The sequence below is a fragment of the Chrysochloris asiatica genome, unplaced genomic scaffold (assembly GCF_000296735.1).
Source record: "Chrysochloris asiatica unplaced genomic scaffold, ChrAsi1.0 scaffold00022, whole genome shotgun sequence".
NCBI lineage: Eukaryota > Metazoa > Chordata > Mammalia > Afrosoricida > Chrysochloridae > Chrysochloris > Chrysochloris asiatica.
The window spans coordinates 15,151,732-15,175,822 of NW_006408540.1; the positions used below are offsets into that span (position 1 = coordinate 15,151,732).

At 39.1% G+C, this 24,091-nt stretch overlaps 1 protein-coding gene across 2 annotated transcripts in view; it reads left to right on the top strand.

The window, feature by feature from the left end:
- Positions 1-24,091, top strand: part of DGKH (diacylglycerol kinase, eta) — a 251,394-nt gene that overhangs the window by 93,994 nt on the left and 133,309 nt on the right. For both annotated transcript variants that reach the window (XM_006837609.1, XM_006837610.1), the window contains exons 2-3: positions 9,184-9,294; positions 13,912-13,992. In XM_006837609.1, coding sequence (XP_006837672.1) covers positions 9,184-9,294; positions 13,912-13,992 — 192 coding nt within the window. The remainder of the gene's footprint in view (positions 1-9,183; positions 9,295-13,911; positions 13,993-24,091) is intronic.

Consider the following 24,091-nt stretch of genomic DNA (forward strand, 5'->3'; position numbering starts at 1 on the left):
TAAGATAGTCTCAGCCTTTGTTTCATTGTCCACAACAACTGTTCTGCTGTGGATGCCAGGCCATACCCTTCGATTCTGAACAGGATCAGTGAAATCTCCATGACGTTCAATAGGTTCATCTCTGTCCTATCACTGAATGAATCTAAGTCACTATCACTAAACTAAGATACTTTATAGGGGATTATGTCCCTTATTCCAATGGTTTTCTGGGAGATTTAACCGATTTTTCTAACCTTTTCATTTTTAAACTTATCCTTTGTATCCCTTTCTAGTTGTGTTATCTTTATTTCCTGTGCCATTAAGTCTTGAATTTTATGCCTCTTTGCTCATGCTTTGAGTTTTTTAATTGTAAATGTTGGTTTGAGATTCGTTTTTTCCCCCACATTTGGTTTCTTTTATTGACTTTTTTTTTGCATTTTTAATTTCAGCAATACATATACAACAAAACATTTGCCAGTTCAATCATTTTTCCATGTACAGCCCACCACACCAACCACACCCCCATGCCACACAATCATCACCAGTAGCCATTGCCAACTCTTTCGTACTTCTTTCCTTTCCCTTTTTTATTTGCAGAAAAGTTACCCTGACATTAAGTTTTTAAGAATAATTCTCAGAAAGTATTCACTACTATTTTATAATACAGTCTTTGAGCCTTCCTTTTTTTACTGTCGTTTTTAATATTTTTCTCCCCACGTTACCTATGGCCTTTGTATAGTTTTATATGAGACTATCAGTTATGACAGTCATGTCAGTTATGAGAGCAGTGGGCTGAATTTTCTAGTAGTAAGAAACAGTTTTCCTTCTGTAAGTTGCAAGTGGACACTTTGTGAAACAACAGACCATGAAAATGGACAGAGCATTCAAAAGTCTCTGAACTGTTGTTTGATTATTTGAGGTTTCATTGATGCTAATTGAGCTTCCTTAGTGAATTGTAATCAGCTATCCTGAATGTCTGTCTTCTGGATTCTTGGTTTTAAAATGAATTAGGGTTAAAGATACCGAATGGAATTACTGGATTTTTTTTTTTTCATGTTGACGGAACAAGTTGTTGTTTTTAGTTGCCATAGAATTGTCTCTAACTCATGGCAATCCCCATCTGCTATACCATGAAATGTGGCCGGCCTGGTACCATCGACATCATCGTTGCTATGTTTGGATCCACTGTTGCAGCAATGTGTAGTGCTTTGCCACTTAATACTCAGTTGTGATGCGTAGGGTTTTTGTTGACTAATTTCCAGAAGCATTTCACCATACCTTTCTTCCTAGTGTCTTAGTCTGGAAGTTCTGAAACCTGTCCACCCAGGGTAGTCCTGTTGGTATTTGAAAGGAAGTGGTACAGCATCATATCCGTATGTAAGCCGTCACAGCATGATACACTGAGAGATGGGCATGGAAGGAAAGAATGCTTTTGTTCAAATTAATTTTTCTTAAGGCATGTTTTCCGGTTTTATTACATAATGTTTTTCTTTAATGATCTTGGGAAGAGCAAATATGTAATGTGTTTTCAATAATAAAACTTTCCAATTTAATACATAAGTATATTTTAAACTTTTCAAATTAGTTAATGGTTATGTGTTTTAAGATAAATTTTGGCTTATGAACAGAACTTATTTACTGCTGAAATTCCATCAGAAAGTTGGACCCTAAATCTTTTAAATGAGACTCTTCCAATCTCTTAAGTAATATTAAGTTATGCTGTTTCAAATGCTGTAGCAGACAGTTAAACTAACTAAAGAGAAAGTTAAAACACACACAGACACACACATACTGAGTATTTCCTACTCATAACCATATGAAGGTCTAATTTAAAAACAAAACAAAACAAACACAATCATTAAGAAAATTCAATTTAGTTTACATGGCGCCCATTATTTTTAGCTACAATGGGTCCAGTAAGTTCGTGACCTTACTAAAGTTTAGTGTGTTTGTGTGTTTCTGGACAAACAGTGGTCAGTAACTTTTATCAACTCTTAAAAGGGCTTCTGTATCTAAACAGAGTTCCAGAATCCTGTTCCGGAAGTTACTTTCCCCCTTTTCCTGTTTACACATAGTCCCCCAACTCACAGCTAGATTTTGTTCCAGAAGTTCGTTTATGAATCAGTTATTTGGAATTCACAACACATTTTTTTAATCTCTATAAAATCAATGCTTTGGATTCAAAAAGTCTGTGGAAAAATGGAATGAAAAGACAATGGAATTTTCCCACAAACTTTTTTTTTGGGGGGGGGCACCTTATATGGTGATTTTTGCTTCACTAGGAGGTACGAAGACAAATGAGAAGGACTTGACAGAATGCAGATAGAGTATAGTGAGGCCCAGTGAGACAGACACATAGAACCACTCTTGGTGTGGGGCTGTAAGATAAGCACTGGACTGCTAACCACCAAGTTGGTGGTTCAAAGCTCCTTGGAAACTCTCTGGAGGATCCCTGTGAGTCAGAACTGACTCAATGGCACTTAACAATAACACCCAACAAATTGAGATTGAATTCCTAATTTTCCAGTGGCCTTCCTGTTCATTTTTAAGCTGCATCAGAATTACTTCCTCTTCCCTATAAAGCTGCCAGGGAATCGGTGAGAAAGGACCGCCCCTGCCCCCTTGCAGCATGAAGGTGCTCCCACGATGCCCAAAAAGGAGTTAGTGACTGGTTTCATTGTGATTCGGGTAGAAGGTAGAATGACTCAGGGCCTTAATTACTAAGGCAACTATATAACGTAATGTCTATGGGAATGACGTACAACAGGACTACAGAATGTTCTTAGAAAAATAGAATGAAAAGAGAAAGGAATTTTAAAATGAACTTTGCAAAGCCCTGTTTGCGTTCTTAGCTCTAGCTTGAAACCCAGGTTCCTTGGACCCAGCTTCCACTCCTTAACACCTCATCAGTGGGTACCCTCTATGAACTGGGTGATGAACGGGAATTCCTCCTCCTTGAAGATGTAATGTCTTTTCAGTCATCAGAATAAAGATCTTCGAATTTTTGTGATCATTTCTGTGTTCAAAATACATCAGGCTCTTCTTTATGAAGTACATACAGCATGACAATTATTTTCTCCCCCTCAAAAGAGTATCTTCAGTCTCCGAAGCAAAGGCATGATATGAGTAGCTTCCTTGCAACTAGACTATAGACATTGTTTTACAGCAAACATATGAGGTTGGAGGTGGCTTCAAATAGTTTGTGGAAAAATTTCATTATCTTTTCATTCCATTTTCCAGTGAATTTTTGAACACCCTCAGTATATTATGTTTGTGGACTTCTGGTCTAGTGCTGTAGGATCAGTACGGGACTGTGAATCACAAGATCGGCAGTTCACGCCCACCAGCTGTGCCTCGGAAAACTTCTACAGAGTCGCTATGAGTCGGAAGCAACTCAACAGCATTTAATAACAACAGTATGTTGTGTTGGTTGTTTAATTGAAGGAGAAGCTAAGAGGTGTCACGGATGGAAAGGATCTGTAGAAAGAGTTTGAGAATGAGAGAGGATAAATGCTCCTTGGTGCCATTGAGTGAGATATGGCATGTTGTTATACCCCATTGAGAAAGAGTGTGACTCTCCACCATTGTTAACATTTACTCCATGTCCTGGGAGAGCTTTTTAGGATATCATTGCATATAATACATGTGCATACTTTAAAAAATGGGTCAAGAGGACTAAACCCTCCAGATGAACAATGGGATATTTTGTCTTCAGAGAATATATCACAAAGTGGGTATATTTTGGAGCTAAGTATGAATTTACACTAAGAACTGGAATAACTTTAAACAAATGATTTAAAAAAATATTCCTTGATCTGTCTCAAAAATATGTATGATTGAGGGCCACAAAAATGTTGAACTTAGCCAAAAAGATGTGACTAGCTTTGGAAAAGGCAAAGATTTAACTTAGCTTGTATATTTGTTTATTAGAAAAAAACCAAATTATAGACCTGAGGTCTTCCTTAGCTTACATAGTCGCTCTCTCAACTCACTAATTTCAGAAACAGGAAACTACTGATATGCAAAATATATATTAAAAACTTTATACATTTCCTGATAGCCCTTTAGTAGGAGTTAGCAATTAAGAACACATATTCTTGGTAACAATTCCTATTCATACTTTCCAAACTACCAGCATAGAAATGAAATCCTCAGCAAAACAACTCAAAATTGAGATGACTCAGTTCTGTGCTGTGATTGACAGCCATGCTTATGAAAATAATGCTTTCCATAGGAGAAAGTCCTTGTGACCTTGAGTTAGGCAAAAACCAAACTCCACTGCATTAGAGTCAATTCTGACTCATAGTGACACATACAGGATTTCTGAGACAGTAAATCGTTAAGGGAGCAGACTGCCTCATCTTTCTCCCATAGAGTTGCTGGTGGGTTTCAACTGCTGACCTTATAGTTACTAGTCCAGCACCTAATCCACAGTGTCACCAGGGCTCCTTTTTTAGGATTAGGCAAAGATGCCTCACATATGATGTGATTCATAAAGAAAAAAAAAAAAAAGATATATAGAACTACATCAAAATTAAGAATTTTTGCAAATCACCTAGCTGATAAAGACCTTGTATCCAGATTTATCTAAAGAAATCTCACAACATAATATTACAAAAGGTAAACAACCCCATTTAAAAGATGGGTGAGAGGTTAGAACAGATACTTTCATCAGTGAAGATACACAATTTGAAACTAATAAGTAAACATATGAAAATGCTTCTAAGTCATTAAAAGAGTGCAGATTAAAATCATAATGAGATACGACAACATACCTATTATAATGGCTAAACTGTAAAAATACTGCTCTTGCTAAGTGTTGACAAGGATATGGGACCAACTAGATCTTACATACACTGCTGGTGGAATATAAAATGGCACAACTGTTTAGGAGAAATAGCTTGGCAATTTCTTAAAAAGGTAAACATATACCTACCATATGACTCAGACATTAACACTCCTGGGTAGCCACCCGAGAGAAATAAAAGTATATGTCCACACAATATTTGTGCATGAATGCTCATGGCAGCTTGTGTGTGTGAGTGTGTGTGTGTGTGTGTGTGTGTGTGTGAGAGAGAGAGAGAGAGAGAGAGAGAACCCCAAAATGGGAAGCATTTGAAATATCCATCAACAGGTGAGTGGCTAAACTAATTGTGGTGCATGCTTACTGTGGAATACTAATGATATTGCTGTGCACAACACAACTGATGCATTTTAAAATAACTTCATGCTGAGTGAAAGAAAACTGGCTGCCATCAAGTTGATTCTATGATAATTCCATGTGCATCAGAGGAGAGTTGGGTCCCACAGGGTTTTCAGTGGTTGAATTTTTGGAAGTAGAGCTTTAGGCCTTTCTTCCAAGATGCTTTTGGGTGGGCTTCAACGGTCAGCATTTTGGTTAGCAGCTGAGCATGTTAACTGTTTGCACCACACAGGTGCTTCTGGGTGAAAAAGTCACACTAAAAAAAGTTCTAGAAAATACCTAATATCTTTTGATTAGAAGGAGATCAATTTAATTAACCCATTTATAGTTGTTATTGTTGTGGAGTGCTGTTAAGACTCATAGCAACCCTGTACAGGATTTTTGAGGCTCTACATTTTGCGGGAGCAGAACGCTTCATCTTTCTCACATGGAAAGGCTGGTGGGCTTGAATCAGTGACCTTGTGGTTTGCTGTTCAATGTTTATTGTAGAGAGCCACTGTGCTCTCTCATTTTATAGTTCTTGTTGTTATGTGCCATGGAATCAGTTCCGACTCATAGTGACCCTGTCCAGGGTTTTTGAGGCTGTAAATCTTAACGGGAGCAGAAAGCCTCATCTTTCTCCTGCACAGCAGCTGATAGATTCGAACTGCTGACCTTGTGGTTAGCAGCCCAGCTCATAACCCACTACGCTACTAGAGCTCCTTTGGGCTTATGTGAGTAGGTTAAAGCAGTTCTCCAAGGAGACTTCAAATGAACTCATGATTCTCCCTGTTTAACTGTTTAGTAGTAGTTAACAACAACAGCTCTAGTTAGTAGTCTTAGTCTGCCTCTTCAGAGCCAACTTTCGTCCTACCCATTAGAATATCCAACAAGAGTGAATCTTTTGAGTCATGGTTCTCTGTAGTTTTGGTTTTTCAGTTCAGCCAGCCCACCCTCTCCTCCCAGCCTCTTTTCCCCTTGGTCTTTTGCATCTAGTTGCCCATGCTACTTAGACATTTTCTTGGGCACTTTTCTCTCCTTTGCCCTTCAAGTCTATCAGCAAGTCCAACAGATTTGATTCCAAAGTAACATTTCAAATTCTTCTACTTCTTTCCACCTTGATTGATGCTATACCCCTAATTCAAACTCTGTGTCTCCCTTGAACTGCTGCAGTAACTTCCTAGTGGGTTCTTCACTTCCTTTCTCCCTCTGTCCTGCTTCCAACATTCTTCTAGCTTTTAGCATTTAGAGTAACAAGCGCACACTGTGGCCAGCATGTCTCACTTAATTTTTACCACTTGATACTCTCCTCACTCCAGCTGTGGTTCGCCCTCCCAGTGGTCTGTGAACACTTAACTTACTTTTCCTCAGAAGCTGTTCTAGTTTCATGGCAGTAGTCGCTATACACAGTGAGACTAAATCTTTACAGGAACAGAAAGTCTCATCTTTCTTCCACGGAGTGATTGGTAGATTCGAATTGCTGACCCTGCAGTTAGCAACCTAACTTACGACCCACTCCACTAGCAGGTTTGTTTGCTGTTGTTCAGTGCCACCGAGTCAGTTCAACTCATAACAATCCTGCATAGAGTTTCTGAGGAGCGGCTGTTAGGCCCTGGCACATATTCTCTCAGTTTAATAGCATAATTCAGCTACTTGCTGAATATTTTCTGTAACTTTGTGTGCTAAGTGTTTTATTGTTGTTGTTAGATGCTGGAGAGTTGTCTCTGACTCATCGTGGCCCCATGGGGCAGAGTAGAACTACCCCTAGGGTCTCCTAGGCTATCATCTCACAGGCGCAGATCTAGAGAACTGTCTTCTACACAGCAGCTGGTAGGTTTGAACCACCAACCTTTCAGTTCGCCACTGAGCAATTATAATTATCCATTATGCCATCAGGACTGCTAGGTACTTTATAAGCATGTTTTACAGTTAAGTTACATGTAACAAGGTTGAGAATTTGGTAATTTTCCCTTTTTTATTTCTTAGGTGAGGAAACTGGGACACAGAGAATTGCAGTAGTTTGCCTTGCTTCATACCAGGGCATCTTCCAAAAGTTCATAGAAAAATGGAATTAAAACATAACGTAATTTTTCCACAGACTTTTTGAAGCCTCTTCGTACTGTTTTAGTGTGTGATGGAAACCATCTTGAAGTCTTTCTGTCTTTGGTATTGAAGTTTCAGAAGTATTTTTACTTCCTTAATTGTGTGTATGTGGTGTAAATATACACACTAAGACTTCCACCCGTTGAACAATTTCTGCATGTAAGCGGCAGTGATATTCATTACACAACACTCTTCATGTGTGCAATCCCTGTTACTATCCTTTTCTGAAGTATCAAGCCACCATTTACATAAATTCAGTGCCCCCTAAACAAGGAGTCCCCTTCTCACCCCTGGTAACCATGGACAGTCTTCGATTTTTGTATCTACGCATATCCTATGTGAGCTCATACATGACTTATTTCACTCAACATAGAGTTTTCCTGGTGTGGTGCTGTAGGATAGGCACTGGACTGGTTCAAACCCACCAGTCTCTCCTCGGAAACTCTGTACAAGATCACTGTGAGCCGGAAACGAGTTGACAGCACTTAACAACATTATCAAGGTTCATCCATACCGTGGATTTCTCGTTGTGGCTGGGTCATACTCCAGTGTATGCATGAGCCACGTTTTGTGTGTCCATTCATTTGTTGGTGGATATTTCAGTTGATTTTGCCCATCGTGAAAAATGCTCCAGCGAACATTGGTATACAGGTTTCTGTTTTCATTCCTGCTTAGAAAAACCACTAAATTGATTTTTACTGTGGATGTACCTTTTTATATTACTGCCAGCAACGGATGAGGTTTCAGCATATCTACATCTTTGCCAACATTGTTTTCTACATTTTGATCATTTCCGTTCTAAATGGAGGTGACGTGATAGTTCGTGTGGTTATGATGTGCATTTCCCTGGTTGTGGTGATGTAGGTTAAGCATTGGACTAGTAACCTCAAAGTCAGCAGTTCACACTCACCAGCCGTTCTCGGGAGCGCTGGACAGGATGGCTGTGAGTTGGAACTGACTCAATGGTACAAAATAATAGTAACAATTGATCCTGATGGACTTAGAGACCCACACAACAGTGACTGATGATGTTAAGCATCTTTCCATGTGTTGCTGGCCATTTGAATATCGTCTTTGGTAAACTGTTCATGTTCTTGGCCTATTTTTTGATTGGGCTGTTTCTCTTTTTTATTATTAAGTTGTAGAAGGTTTGTTTTCTTGTTATTTTCATATATTTTGGATATTAGCCCCTATACAGGGTCACTATGAGTTGGGAACAACTTGATGACACCTAACACCAATCAGATATATGGTACCCAAATATCTCCCAATCTATGATTATCTCTTCACTTTGTTGATAAAGCCATAGGTCCTATTTATCTATTTGCAGAATTCTGGTGTGGCACTATAAGATAGGCATGAACTGCTAAATGAAAGGTTGGTGGTTTAAACCCACTAGCTACTCCTCGGAAACGCTGTATGGGGTCACTGTGAGTTGGAACCGACTTGACGGCACTTAACAACAACGTTAACAAAAGCACAAGCAGCAAAAGATAAGACAGATACATTGAGGTGGTTGTTATTGTTCCAACTTATAGTGTCCCCGTATAGGGTTTCCAAGGAGCAGCTGGTGGGTTTGAACTGCCAACCTTGCAGTTAGCAGTCCTGTACTTATACTACAATGCCACATCAGATGTCATCATTAAATGCTAGTGATCTCATGACACTTTCTGGAGAACAACCTTAGAGCAGGGCTCTAGAGTGTATGTCTTACTGAAATATAAACATTAACAGAACTTAATTACTTTGTTAGAGAAAACAACTTTTCTAGGTATTTTGTATCTTGATAATAAGAGTCAGTATACTTTAATAGTTGAGTTTATACTCTGATCTCAGACAGACATGGATTTAATCATTTTAATTTCATTTGTTTTTTTATTTTATTTTAATCATGTCATTTTGCTTCTGCTTCTCCCCAGACCAGTATTAAAGAGGGACAACTATTGAAACAAACCAGCTCTTTCCAAAGGTGGAAAAAGCGATACTTCAAACTTCGAGGCCGCACCCTTTATTATGCAAAGAACTCAAAGGTAATTAGAGGAAATACTAATTGCACATATTTGGCAGTTATTGTTGGGTTGAAAATGTTGGTGCTGTAAGCTGTTTGTTGTTTTCTTGGGGATCCGTATTCCATTATTGTTCTGATACTGGATTCAACATAAGTGCAATCCATCTTGGAGCCCATCCTGTGGGATTCTGTTTGAGCCTATTCCATAACGTGTTCCCTAAGGACAGTCTTACAGTTAAGCTTTTGTGTAATTTGCTTTTTTCCTTTCTTCTTTCCTTTCCATTAAAATGAAACATTAAATTTAATGTATTAGATATGCCAACAATCTTTTGGGTAACAGCCCAATACTTCATCCACTGTGCCACTGTAAAACTCAAATTTTTGTTTTTCCTCCTTTCTTACTACTTTTTACCCTTATAAATAACTAATTCTATGACTTTGGAGAGAGAATTGCTATAGTTTCTAAGAATTCACGTTCTGGAGTCAGACAAGAATTCATGTACTCTCCTGTATGCTGGTGGTGGGGGTGGGGGTGATCAAGTTAGTTCCGACTCAGAGCAGCTGAGATTGTAAATCTTTTATTTATTTATTTATTTATTTTGAAATATTTATATATATTTCCAACTTTTAATTGTGAATTGAGTCAAGGTAAATAGACAAAATCATCAGCTTTACTTTCAATCAATCATACATTTTGTTTCATCACAATGATTATACGCCTCTCCCAGTAACAACAGTTATCCTGCTTCCAACCTGTGGCTTCCCTGATTTTTCTTATTTTTCACAAATGAGCAAAACAAAAATACTTGATGTGCACATGCAAAACAAAACAATACATATTCGTTTATATATACAAAGGGCACATTTTGCAAGCCAGCCTCCTGCCTGAAAGCACACTGCCTTTCTCAGTCCATGGGCCTAGAGCCGTCAGCTGGTCTCTCTCTATGCCATTGCCTCTGCCACCATGAGATTGTACGTAGATCTTTATGGGAGCAGCTGGTAGATTTGAACTGGTGACTTTGCAGCTAGCAGCCCAGCTTGTAACTCATCATGCTACCAGGGCTTATATGTTCCTATGTGGTTAGCATTTACTGTTGAGAAGAGATTTACGTGAATTAAGAAGTTCACGCTGGTTCACACTGTTCAACCAGTTCACACTGACTGGTTCCTGCAGTTAGTTGGTGAAGCCCTTGTGACTTGTTCCTTAAGGTTGAAGCCATGATTCGATCAGAGGGTAAAAGATGTGTTTCCGTAAAGATTAGTGTTGGAAACAGTTCTACTGTGTCCTATAAGATCACCATGTGTGGGAATAAGACAGTGTCTTTCTAAAATGAGAAATAACACACACGTGGAGCACTGTGGCTCTGCAGATACACACTGGACTGCTAATGCTAATAAGGCTGGCGATTCGAACCCAATAGCCACTTCGAGGGGGAAAGATAAGGCTTTCTGTTCCCAATAAGTTTACAGTCTTGGTAACCCTACACATGTTCCCTGTGAGTTGGCACCAATTCAGTGGCACTTAAAACATCAGTTCCCATGAAGTGCATGTGTTGTGCCTGACACAAAATAATCACTCAATTAGGTTAACGGTTCATAATAAAAGACATTGAAATATCTTTGTATAATACTTGAACAAGATGTCTCTATTGAATTTATTAAGGTATAATAATACTGCAGTTCTTAAGAGGAAAATTTGTAATCATGATGAGCTGTCATTTAAATCTGATATTTTACTATTCAAGAATAAACTTTGTCAAAATAATTCTTGTCATTATGCCATTGTGTAATGAGTAATTTTTTAAAATGCATATTTCTGATATAATTAGTAGCACTATACAGCAAGACGTCAAAACAAACAAGGAAGAAAGTCTGCATCTTAGTTTGTGCAGCTATGAAGTATTACAATTGTTGTGTGCCGTGTTGCATTACCTAATGAGCAGGGTAAGCATGGGCCTACTTGTACTTGCTTACTAATATGTAGTGAACAATTCCACTTTTTTTTGCCACATCAAATATTCTGCTTCTAGGTCTGGCTGGCATCTGTCTCTATCCTAATCCCATAGCACATGCCTCAAGATGCAAAGCCTCTTTTTAAATTTACAGTCCCTGACAAGGATCGAAAATAATGTGAAACCGTTCACTACCAGTTAGTACGTAGACACAAGTAAGACCGTGCTTACAGTGCTTATTGTAATGTAATGTAAAGTCCACCCTGGTTATGTGCCTTCAAGGTGATTCCAACTCCTAGGACCAAGTAGAAATGCCCCATAGGGTTTTCTAGGCTGAGAAAGGCGCAGTTGAACAGATCTTTTGCCCAGCAGAGCAGCTAGTAGGTTAGAACCTCTGACCTTTTGACTAGCACCGGAGAATTTAACCTCTTATGCTCCTTGTGGGACTACTAACCACATGACATAAAAAGTCTTAATGCTCCAGGTTCTCCTAGTTTTCATGCTCTCTCTAGACAGCACTGAATGCTAGACAGGCTCAGTGGTGTCCCTCACATTCCATCCCCGGAAAGACTTCCTCCTCTCTCTCCACCTGCCGGGTTTTGGTTTTCTCTGAGGTGCCCCTCATGTTGTCATTATTCTGTGAGTCACAAGAGAAAGAGTTTCGTTGTTTGCCTCAGAAGAAATCACCCTTCCACCCTTCTGAATCTACCTTATGTTAAAAGGATTTGTGTCGTCATCTCTTGTGATGAAGGTGATGGAAGTTTTTCTGGCCAGAGAACAAATCTTATAGTCAGATTGTTTGAATGAACTAGACTTGAGTAACTCTTCAGAAAACTTGGAAGCTGTAAGTGAAGGGGAGGAGTCCATTTTCCACAGTTCAATGACTGACTGGAAGTAGGAAGGATAAATTCATCCACCAGAATTACCTCATCTCTAATTTGTACACTTAAACAATTCCATTTCTATAGAGTTTTTTGCCGCTGAGTTTTGTTGTTTATTAAATTAAATTAATTTATAAGTTAGGTGAGGGTAAGTCAGAAAATATTGCTACAACATCATAGAAACCTTTATGAAACAGAAATGTCAAAATGTGAAGCTGTTATTATTCAACATCTTCATCTAGGTCTATATACTTCTGAAGGCAGTGTCTCCATCACCCTAACCCTTCCTTGGGAGTCTTGGTGTGTGGTACTCTAGGATAAACACTTAACCGCCAACCACCTTGGAAGCTTTATACAGGGTTGTTATGAGTTGGAACCAGCTTAATAGCACAACATAACAACAACCAACCTTACCAGCTTAACCACAACAACAACCCTTCTTCAAAGAAGTCCGCACTCATATTCACCCCATGTGAAAACAGCAGTTATGGTGTCCTCAAAGGACTCAAATTAGGTTCTTTTTCAATAAATTATGGGAACATAAAGAAGTCTGAAGGGCCAAGGCTATAGGATAGATGGGATAAGATTTCCCAGTGAAATTCTCACGGGACAGCTTTTGCTCCCCTCGAAGAATGAGCAGGTACATTGTTGTGATGGAAAAACCTTCCTTGATGCAACTTTCCTGGTCTTGTTCTCCCCATTGCTGTTTTCAATTTTCATAAAACTTCTTCCTAATAAGTTCCTGTGATCATCCTGTGTCCTTCAAAGAAAAATCTCTCAAGATTACCCCTTTGGAGTCCTAAACACAGTCGCCATAACCTTCTGAGTTGGCTTCTCTGCCTTAAATTTAACTGGCGTAACTTGTCCTCAGAAGCCACTTTTGATTGGACCTGTTTTTGAAGGCACCTTAAGGAGACTAAGACAACTGCATTACTGAGAGAACTTACCTACAGCCATCCACTGATCATCCACTGATCACAGATCCATGCTGAAACATGTTTTGGGTGGAATAAACCCATATATGTATGAACTGGAACTTTAGTAGTAATACTTTTTGCCTTACCTCATATTTTCACAGCCTTTATTCCATTTGAACAGAGAATTATAGATGAGGAAAATAAGGTTCAGAATACCTTGCTTGTCATGTTATTCTGAGCCAAAACTGGTCCTCCTCATTTCTCAGCAATCTTTCCCTGAACAATGGTGTTGCCCCATCTTCTTGGAAGAGTTGTTGTACTCTTTAGAGACACTGTGTTGTGTGTGTGCCAGGCACTCAGAAGGCTCCTCATAAAGGAGCAAACAAGCTCGGTGGTGCAGGAATTAAGCTCTCCACTGTTAACCAAAAGATACACAGTTGGAACCCACCAGCTGCTCTGTGGGCGAAAGATGTGGTAGTCTGCTTCTGTAAAGACTACAGCCTCAGGAACCCTATGGGACAGTTCTACTCTGTTCTATAGGATCGCTGTGAGTCGGAATCAGCTCGAGACCCTGACGTATTATGGGTCCAGAGAGCAGAGACCATTTGCATTCAACAAATACTGTTGGGTTCTTAGAAGTTCCTTACAATGTGAAACTTATGGGTTAGTTGCACTTTATGGTTTTATTCACTGATGAGTTGATGCACATGCAGTTCTCCGTCAAAGAATTTGCAACGTGTTACTAATTTTTTTTCTTCCTTTTCTATTCCTAATGCCCAAAATACTGTTATAGTCATGACCCGGTAGTTTAAAAAAAAAAAAAAAAAAGTTTCAAGGAACATTGACTTAGGTTTTTGTTTAATCTCTTTGTGTTCTTTTTCGTCAACAGTCTCTGATATTTGATGAAGTTGATCTCTCAGATGCCAGTGTAGCCGAAGCAAGCACAAAAAATGCTAACAACAGCTTTACGGTATGGTTATAATCTGATAACTGCCTACTCAAAAGACATAGAATGAGCCACGCTAAGAGTGGACAGGTGACTTCTCCAGTGACCCAACTGTGGTGTCATCTCATGTATTGCGGTCCTTACAGACTCAGTAAATTCTAATAAATACATTGTGTTTCCTGATACCCAACACTATTCATGATTGTTTGTTTCAGCAAAGCTGGAGTTAAAAATATATTTTAAAAAGTATATATATATATATAATATTTCCTTCTTAGACCTTTTAATTTTAGTGTTAAATTTTTTTTCTTACTTGAAATTTAATATTTCAGTTTATTTCATTGTTGTTGATTATTCAAAAGGTTTATGATTCACTTTTCTCTTACCTACCACTCATCTGTCAGTTTGTCGTACTGTGGTGGTGGCTTGTGAGTTGCTGTGATTCTGAAAGCTATGCCACCGGTATTTTAAATACCAGCAGGGTCACCCATGGTGGACAGATTTCAGATGAGCTTCCATTCAAAGACAGACTAGGAAGACAGAGTGACGAACGAAGACAGAGTGACGAACTACTTCCGAATATATAGTCACTGAAAACCTTATGAATAGCAGAAAAACGCTTGTCAGATATAGTGCCGGAAAATGAGTCCCTCAGGTTGGAAGGCTCTCAAAATGCGACTGGGGAAGTGTTGCCTCATCAAAGTAGACTTGACCGTGATGACGCGAATGGAGTAAAGCCCGTGGGAGTAAAAGCCCGCAAGACCTCCATTTGCTGATGGGTCACAACTCAAAATGAAGAGAAACAGCTGTAAACATCCATTTTCTACTTACCCAGTTGCCTGAAGTTCAGACAGTTGGTATAGTTAGGGCCTTCATCTCTTTCCATTTAGACCATTTATTTGGTAGATATTTAAGAGTTTTCCTCTGTTCCAATTGTTCCATTCCAATCACTAATCACACTACTTAAAAGACCTGCCAGGTCTGTTGTTCCTCCAGCTGAGGCATAAAGTCTTGTAAACTCATGCTTTGGAATTCTAGTATTCTCATAGTTATTTGTCCTATACACCCTACTAGTTTAGCATTTTTCAGTTTCTGCCTGTTCCTTCCAACTCGAATGATTTATTTCCCATTTATAGCTATTGAAATCCTACCCATTCTTCAAAACTCATCTCAGCTATCCCCTACTGCTTTTACGTCTTTCATTAAAAGCAAAAACATGAATTTTGCACCCACTGTGTGCTAGGCACCAGGAATACAGAGATGAATGAATGTATATCACTTCCTTCAAGATATTCACAGTATAGTTTGGGGAAGAGCATCTCAGGGGGGACTCTTATGAGTATATACTCTCCAGAGTTTCCAAGATGTGTTGCTCTTGCTACGTTGTCAGTCCTAGCCCCAACTTTAAAAGCCACCATGACAGTGTGTTGGGTTCGTCTGTAGGCACGACAGGGGAAGTACACGACAGAGTACAGAGCCATGATAGGGGCAGGGGTGGGAGAGGAAGCAAATGATTTCAGATTTGGCTTTACTGATTTATAGACATAAGGGATAATTCATGGAATACATGTGTGCCTCTCAGTCATCCCCAGGGAAAGCTCAGTAAAGGACAGTCAATACTAGCACAATGTGAGAGTACAGAAATTTAAGGTTTGTCCATTCAAGGCTAAGAGAGTATCCTGAAGTATACTGTATTTTCAAAAATAGTGCATCTGTGTAAATAACATGCTCACACGTGTAATAGGTTGGGGAAATGACAAAATGATGGCATAGCTCACCCATGCATAAATCTCATATGTCTCATGACATTTCCAGAAATGAATTTCAGCCTCAGTAGTCTGAAAATGTTTTATTTGATCATCTTTGTATAACAAAGGTATAAACCATGGCCAAGAAGTCTGGATCAAAGTTGGTAGTACAAAGTTGGTAGAAACGGAAACAGTTGAGGCTGTGCATTTCCCCCGGGGCAGTCTGCAGCTGGTCTGTGCTGGAGATGTTGGAAGTACAGGCGGAGGGCCTGCATGAGGTTGACCTGCCACAACCTGAGCATGGCAGGTCTCATAGACAGGACCACTGCTCACATGCACCGCAGTGCTGGCCCCACACGAAGTCAGACAGCAGGACAGTGCGGGTGTGGGTGCACACTCCCCCAGCTCTGCAGGGTCCCCGCTGACCTGACAAGAGATGCATTGACCCCTCTGTACTTGCAGTTTCCACTCCTGCCCTGTGGCCAGCATCTGGATGGCTGGGGATCTGGGAGAGACAGTGGGATGTGCTGGCCTCACTTGCTTGACTGGCTTCCCTTGCTGGAATTGCACAGATCTGTGCTTCTCCTGCCCTGGTGAGAGTTGTTTCCTGGGTGATTTCTTCCTGCATTGAAGGAAGTGATTAACAAAGCAAGGAAAGAATACTCCTGCTAGGAGGGGGGACTGTTTTGGAACTCAAGGGTAGACTGGTGAGGATCTACTGCTGGGAACCAAAGCTCCATGTCAACAGGCACCAAAACAAAGACTTAGCATTAAACCCATTGGAACAGTAAAAAAAACTGAATTAGAAGTCATCAGAGTACTTTAAAAAATTAGCGTCATGCACTGATGAAAAGAATATCATGAAGTACGAAACAACATACAACAAACGTTGTTTGTGTGAAACTGTGATTTAAATGATAAGTAGGAGGCAATGATACTATAAAAATCCAGTGGAAGAGACTTTCAAGAAAGAAGTTGTTAAATGTCAAATGCTGCAGAGAGGTTCAAGTCCAAGAACTGAAATGTGGGCGTCATCCGAGTCCATTGATGAGAGCTATTTTCTTGGAAGGGTAGGTGGGGTGCATTAGGCTGCAGTGTGGGTGCAGAGTGAGAAACTAGAGACCGCCTGGGTAGATGATTTTCCTAAACCCTTAGCTTGTTAAAGGAAAGTACAGCTCAAAGAAGGTTAAACCCAGAAGAGTGTTTGGTTTTGTTGTTGCTCTTTGGCTTTGTTTTTAGAATGAGTTTTTTAAAAAATGTATGAGAAGCCTAAGTTAAAGAATTGGGAGAGAGAGAGGGAGGGATTCGTTGATGGGGAAGGATCAGCCTGAGTAAGCTGAGGGTATACCAGGAACCAGAGTTTAACATTGAACAGAAGATTATAGTGTGGGTAAGAAGTTTGTATCTTTCAAGGCCAAATAGGACTATTTTCTCAGTGAAATTGAAGGCAAGGTTCTCTGTTATGAGTGAGAATTTAAGAAGGTTTGGAGTAGCTTCTATAGATACTAAGAACTGATGCTGCAGAAGATCACTGAATAGTAAAGAAAACCCCTAAGCCAAGCCACCCATTGATGATCTTTTACAGATTTTTTTGAGGCTGTAAATCTTTAGGGTAGTTAGGGGAGCAGACAGCCTCATCTTTCTACAGTGGGATGGCTGATGGCTTTGAACCATAGACCTTGTGGTTAATAGCCCAACATCTAACCCACAGTATAACTAGGGCTTCTGAGGTAGGAAATAGCGTCTACCAAAGATTAAAGATCAAATTTTGTGACGTCCTTCATTTCTAAAAATATAGATTTTTTTTTACGATGGAGTAGGAAAAACCCAGCTAAATTAACCCAAGGTTGATGGGTTGGTTATAGGGCACATTGGACTGAGCGATAAAGGGATTGTTGGATGTTTGAAGCATCAGTAACTCATCTGCTTTCTCCCTCTGAGGTCTCAGTTTTTGAGAATGAAACAACATGGAGTAAGGTACAGCTTTATTAATGACTGAATGGGACTCAATATGGGATTCGGGTAAATTTTTGTAGACCTAAAGCTAAAAGGATTCCTGGTGTGGCGCTGTAGATTAACGCGCGACTGCAAAGCCGTTTGAACTGTAAGGTCGGTGGTTCAAGCTCACCAGCTGTTCCTGGGAAACCCGATACAGGGTCGCTATGGGTCAGAATAGAGTCAACGGTACTTAACAACAACAAAAGCTAAAATACTGCTTATTCATTCTTCCACCACCAAGTGAAGGTGGAGTGGAAAGAGCTCACCAGGTCCCCCAATCAGATTAGCCACTTACCATCCCTGGGGGAGTGGGACAGACATTCCCCTTTCTGCCCTGGGAGACCCTTGGGACAGGGAGTAGGGTTTCACCTAACAGATCTAGAGTATAATCTGACAGTGCCAACATCCAGGATTTCAAGGATGAAATAATTTCAGGTGGCGACAAGGTCTAGGATGTTGGAGTATATAAAGGTAAAGAAAGTTGAAAATCTAGAGTTTTGGAGAAGTTCAAATCCCTCATACAGATCTTCCTTGGCTCGATAATTTCAAGTAACCTGTGCCATTATATCTTTCTTGTAGCATTTACCATATTCTGTCCTATATTCTATTAATGTACTTATTTTTATTACACCTGCCTTGAGGACAGAAACTTTGTCATATCTTTTTACCTCAGAAATATTTGTAGATTTTCATTAACAAGGTAAAACTTAAATCTTGTGCATAAGAACATTTTTATCGAAGTATTTTAAAGAAATTGCTTCACTCAACCAAATATTATTAAAATATATATATATTGGGAAGAAATGGACTAAAAAGTTAAGCAGAAATTAAAACAGGAAGGCAACATCTATCTACCCCTCCAAAAAAGCTCAGAAGGCAGCATCTACCCATCCAAAAAAGCTCAGAAGGCAGAAAGGGGCAAGAACGAAGGACAAATGGAAATGGAAACCCAGGGAGAGAGTGTGAAGGGTGCTGTTACATCAAGGGGACTAGAAGCAATGTCACAAAACAGAATGTGTATAAATTGTGAATGGAAAACTAATTTGTTCTGTAAACTTCTACCCAAATGATAATAAAAAGAGAAAAAAAAAACCATGGAATCGGAGCAACCAGAATGGAAGTAATGCTGCCACGTTGTTAAACTATAACCATTGTCACTGAACAATATGTATAGTGGTGGCTATGTGCCGTGGAGTCGGTTCCCACTCATAGTGACGCTGTGCAGGGAATTCATAAAAGATTAATACCCTAGGCATTAGTGAGCTGAAATGAACTGGTATTGGTTGCTTTGAATCAGACCATTTCAAGCTGTAGTTTATTACTAAGAATCCATATGGCTTACTATGTCAAGAATGTAAAACTGAAGAGAAATGGTGTCACATTCATTGTCAAAAGAGCATTTCAAGGTCTGTCTGGGCGTATAATGCTATCTGTGATGGTATGCTATCCATATGCCTACAAGGAAGACTAGTTAATACTACTAATCATATTTACACACCAAACACTAAAGTCAGTGAGGATGAAATTTAGAATTCTACCAACTTCCTCAGGCTGAAATTGATAAAGCATGCAAAAAAGATGCATTGATAATTACTGGTAATTGGAATTTGAAAGTTGGAAGCAAAGAGGAAGAAGGTTCAGTAGTTGGAAAATATGACCTTAGTGATACAAACAATGCTGTAGAGAACACATGGTAGAATTTTGCAAGACCAATGACCTATTTATTGTAAATACCCTTTTCCACAACTATACACGTGAACCTCACCAAACGGAATGCACAGGAATAAAATTGTCTATATCTGTGGAAAGAGCAAATGGACAAATTTCGTATCATCAACAAAACAAGACCAGAGGCCAACTGTGGAACAAACTATCAATTCCTCATACACAGTTCAGACTGAGACTGAAGAAAATTAAAACAAATCTATAAAGAGGACTTAAAATGTTGATGTAGATCGAAGACTACAATGTGCAGTATTGATTGTACCACGATATAAGGAAAACAAATTCTCACAGTTGAACCAATAAATAACATCATCATAAATGGAGAACAGATTGAAGTTGTCAAAGACTTCATTTTGCTTGGATCTACAATCAACACTCATCGAAGCAGCAGGACTAAGGTGCACCTGACCCAAGCTATTGTATTTTCAGTAGATTCATATGCATTTGAAAGTTGGACGATGAATAAGGAAGACCATAGAAGAATGGATGCATTTGAGTTATGGTGTTGGCCAAGAATACTGTAAGTACCATGCATTGCCAGGAGAACAAACAAATCTGTGCTGGAAGCAGTACAGTCAGAATGCTTCTTAGAAGAGAGGATGGGGAAACTTCGTCTCATATACTTTAAACATGTGAGGAGGTACCAGTCTCAGGAGAATGAGAGCATTAGAGTTCACTCATTGGGACCTAATAACAACACTTTGTTGTACAAACTTTCACCAAGAATAATCTGTGAACTGTTAAGGTGTAGATGGGGAGCCACAGGGAGAGAGTAGGGAAAGGTGTTGCATTGGGATGAAACAAAGTGTATAATTTGTTGAATATAAAGCTGATGATCTTGTTTGTAAATCATCACTCAATTCACAATAAAAATTTTTTTAAAATGTTAGTTTATAGAACAAATAATGTAAAGTTAAGCTTGTTGTTGTTGTTAAGTACCATGGAATCAGTTCCGACTCATAGTGACCCTGCACAGGGTTTCCAAGGCTGTAAATCTTATATGGGAGCAGAAAGCCTCATCTTTCTCCTGCGGAATGGCTGGTAGTTTTGAACTGCTGACCTTGAGGTTAGCAGCCCGATTCATAACCACTATGCTACCAGAGCTCATTAGAGGTTTATATGTCATTCATCTTTGGATGACCTTTTCTTATCCTTGTGTTTGGAAGTTAATTGTTATGTATACAGAACTAGGCCATCATTTAAAGTGAGAGAAGTGAAATCAAAAGAATTGTGGTTCCAAGTGGAGGTGAAGAGGACCCTAGGACCATCAAGGGAGAAGAGTACAAGCAGAATGCCAGGACCCTATCCAGAGTAGCAGTGACACCAGAGATGGAGGCAGAGATGAGGACGTGGAGAGAGGGATCAGCTGAGGACTCTAGACTCGTGGAAAGAGAAAGGCTGTGTGTTGGTGACCAGGAGGCAGTTCTTGCAGAATGTGCCCTTTGGTTGTTTAAATTATTATAAATTCCATAGTGTTTTTGTGTACATCCCCACCCCCTCCACCCCGGCAAAAGAAAGAGGGAATGGAAGCAAATACTGTTGAATGATGATGCACAGAGGAGATTGTAATCATTGCAATGATATGATAAGTATAAAACCAGTGTTCTATGTAAATATCACTCAATTCACAAGGAAAAACAAAAACAAAGTGGAGATGATTTCCTCAATCATTTTGGAGCCTGCATTTGTTGACTACAAGAAAATTTTGAGTGCTTTTCTTTTTTTGCCCTCCTCCCAGTTTTACTGGTATCAAATTGATGCAGGCATGCAGTTTAGAGTCAAGTACTTCAATAAAAGTGTTTTGCAAAAATCAGTAGCTATTTTGCCTTCTTCCCTTCTCTTTCCACTTATGCAGAGAAATTGCATTTAATGTTTTTCACTTGGTCCGTTTGTCATTTTACCTCCTGTCTCTGAATAAAACACGCTTCCAGTGTAGTTTCTTCTTCTCTAGTTTTGACTTGAGGACTAAGCCATTCACTTTCTGTTACAGAGGTGAGGATTTAGATTTTTCATGCCCTCAACACATACATGCACGCAAACTTCCTCTCTGTTGCTGTAACATCATATTGCAATTTTCAGTAGATCAGTTTTTTGTGTGTCTTCTATAGTGAGTATAGTACTTGCAGATAGTGGAGCCTTCATTATACAGCCATTGTTGCTGTCAAGTCGGTTCCAATTCATAGGGACCCTGTATAGGGTTTCTGAGGAGCAGCTGGTGAGCTTGAACCACCGACTTGCTGTTCAAATCAACCTTGCTGTCCATCCAGCTCATTAACCCACAGCTCCACACCCCAGGGCTCCTGAAGATAATGTTAATTTTTTAAATTTAGGTCATTTAAGTTCTGTCAGGACTTTTCCAATACTGATTTATAATAGTGTTTGGGAGTTATGGAGTTTTCTCCTAAATTTTAATTTTTTTGTTGTTGAGAATATACACAGAAAGACAGGCATAGTTTCTACATGTACTATTTAATGACATTGATTACATTCTTTGAGTGGTACAGTCATTCCCACCCACTTCTTAGAATTTCATTTTCACTCTGACATTCTCATTTTTAACACAACCTTATACTATAGACCTTGAGCTGCAACCTCAGAGTTGGTGGTTCAAATCCATCAGCTGCTCTGTGACAGAAAGATGAATCTGTCTGTGCCCATAAAAATGTATAATCCTGGAAACCCTCTATAGGGTCGCTATAAGTCAGAATTGAGTTGATGGCAGTGGGTTTAGCTTGGTTTTGCATACTGTAGGTTAGAGGGATATTTCCTCACACTGGGAAAGGGATCCTAGGTCTTCTGATGTTTCATCCAGAGTCCTTTCTCATTGGTCTTCTCCATCTTTGTGGGCTTCCCCATCATTGCTTTCCTTCTTCCAAAGGCCACTGTGCTCTAAGACTCTTCCTGCCAATCATGATATAGATGCATATATCCCCATGCTTTGCTTTTTGAATTGCCGAGGGTTAGGGTCTTGGCATGGCTACAACTTCCAGTTATGTGGCCTTGGACAAATTTGTTAAGCCCTCTGACTCTCAGTTTCCTCACCTGTCGATGGGATAACAGTAGTTCCTGTTTCATGGGTTCACGAGGAGAAAATGAAATATGATAGTAACTGTTCAGTGATTTTCACAGCGGAGAGCACACACAGTTTCACAATGTTAGCTACTGTTATCCTGAATCATCAGTTCCTTTCACAACTAACAATATGATGCTTCTCTCTAAAAGTTTGGGAATTTTGAAAGAAGAAAATAGATGAACTTTATCTTAGAAAACATTTCATCCTGCCTGTCATTCAAATAGATATTGATGATTTATTTCCACTTTTATCTCATATCAACAACATTTGATTACATGTAAAGGAATGGTGCTATAGGATAAGCACTGGACTGCTAATTGCGCCACACCAGGACTCTTATTCTGTAATAAATTATAGTAGTTCCTGGTTTGTTTGTTTTTTAACTAAAAAATAACTTTGTACTGAGTACAGCATGAAACCTCACAGTATACTAGTTATATTTTCAAAGTGTGTGCCGTTCAAATGATGGTTTTCTGTAAATTTTAATGAAAATTAGGCTAAAGCTTAACCAAACGAGTCATCGCTTTAAAGAAATCCTTGTATTGGCATTGTTAAATTTTCATATGAAGTTTTGTAAAGAAAACATCCTGTTTTTGAACGAGGAAGAACTACAGGTGCAATCCATTGGTGTAGTTAGGTATCCTTAGCATCCTTAGTGCAGGTGTGTCTAAAGTCCTGCGGTTCCGGGCGGCAAATCCACACTGGCTTAGTCAGATGTAAGAAGGGCAGACACCATGTGATAGCACTTATTTTCAGAACTAACTGAGGACAGGAACAAAGGGTCAATTTAGTTCATGGGTGACTTACCCCAGAAGATATGACTGAGAGTTGATTAGTATTAGGTTATGATTTTATATCTGAGGTTGAAAGCATACATGAAAACAAACCAATAAACAGAACATACTCTTAAAGAACCTAAAATGCCTGAAATTGTGTACTTGGTTAGAGTTTTGACAATGTTTTTGATTAGTTCTTTTGAAATAGTCTGAGTTGCTCTCACATTAATCATATTGAAATGAGCAGGCTGTTTTAATGGAAGGAAAAAGTTCTTAGGAGATTTTTTTTTTTAATGTTTACTTTCTATTTATGCTCTGTTTCCTCTTCACTTCCTCTCAGCTTTTAGAGTTTGATTCATCTCTCTTAAAAGACATACCACCTCTTTGAACTAAGAAAGTGTCGATGTACTTTTATCCACTCAAAATCTCGGTTTTCTGGATTTCCAAAAGAAGCAACGAAAAGCTACTTTTCTTTCATATCATTTGGAAATTCACGTCACACCACATCTATTTACATAATCACATAAATAAATGGTCACTTCAATAAGCTGGCAATTTTATTTGATAATATTATTATTACTATGTGCCTATCTAAATGTTTTATATCTGACAACTCATTTAATGATCTATATTTACCCTATAATATTAGAGAGGTATGATCCCCATTTCACAACATGGTCTCTGAAACAGAGAGGTTACTATCCATGAAAGAACTAGAATTGAGATCCCACTGGATTTGCTGGCTCTATGCTGTGCTCTTGATCGCTGTATTTTCCTGCTTCTCTATTGTAGACTTTTTTTTT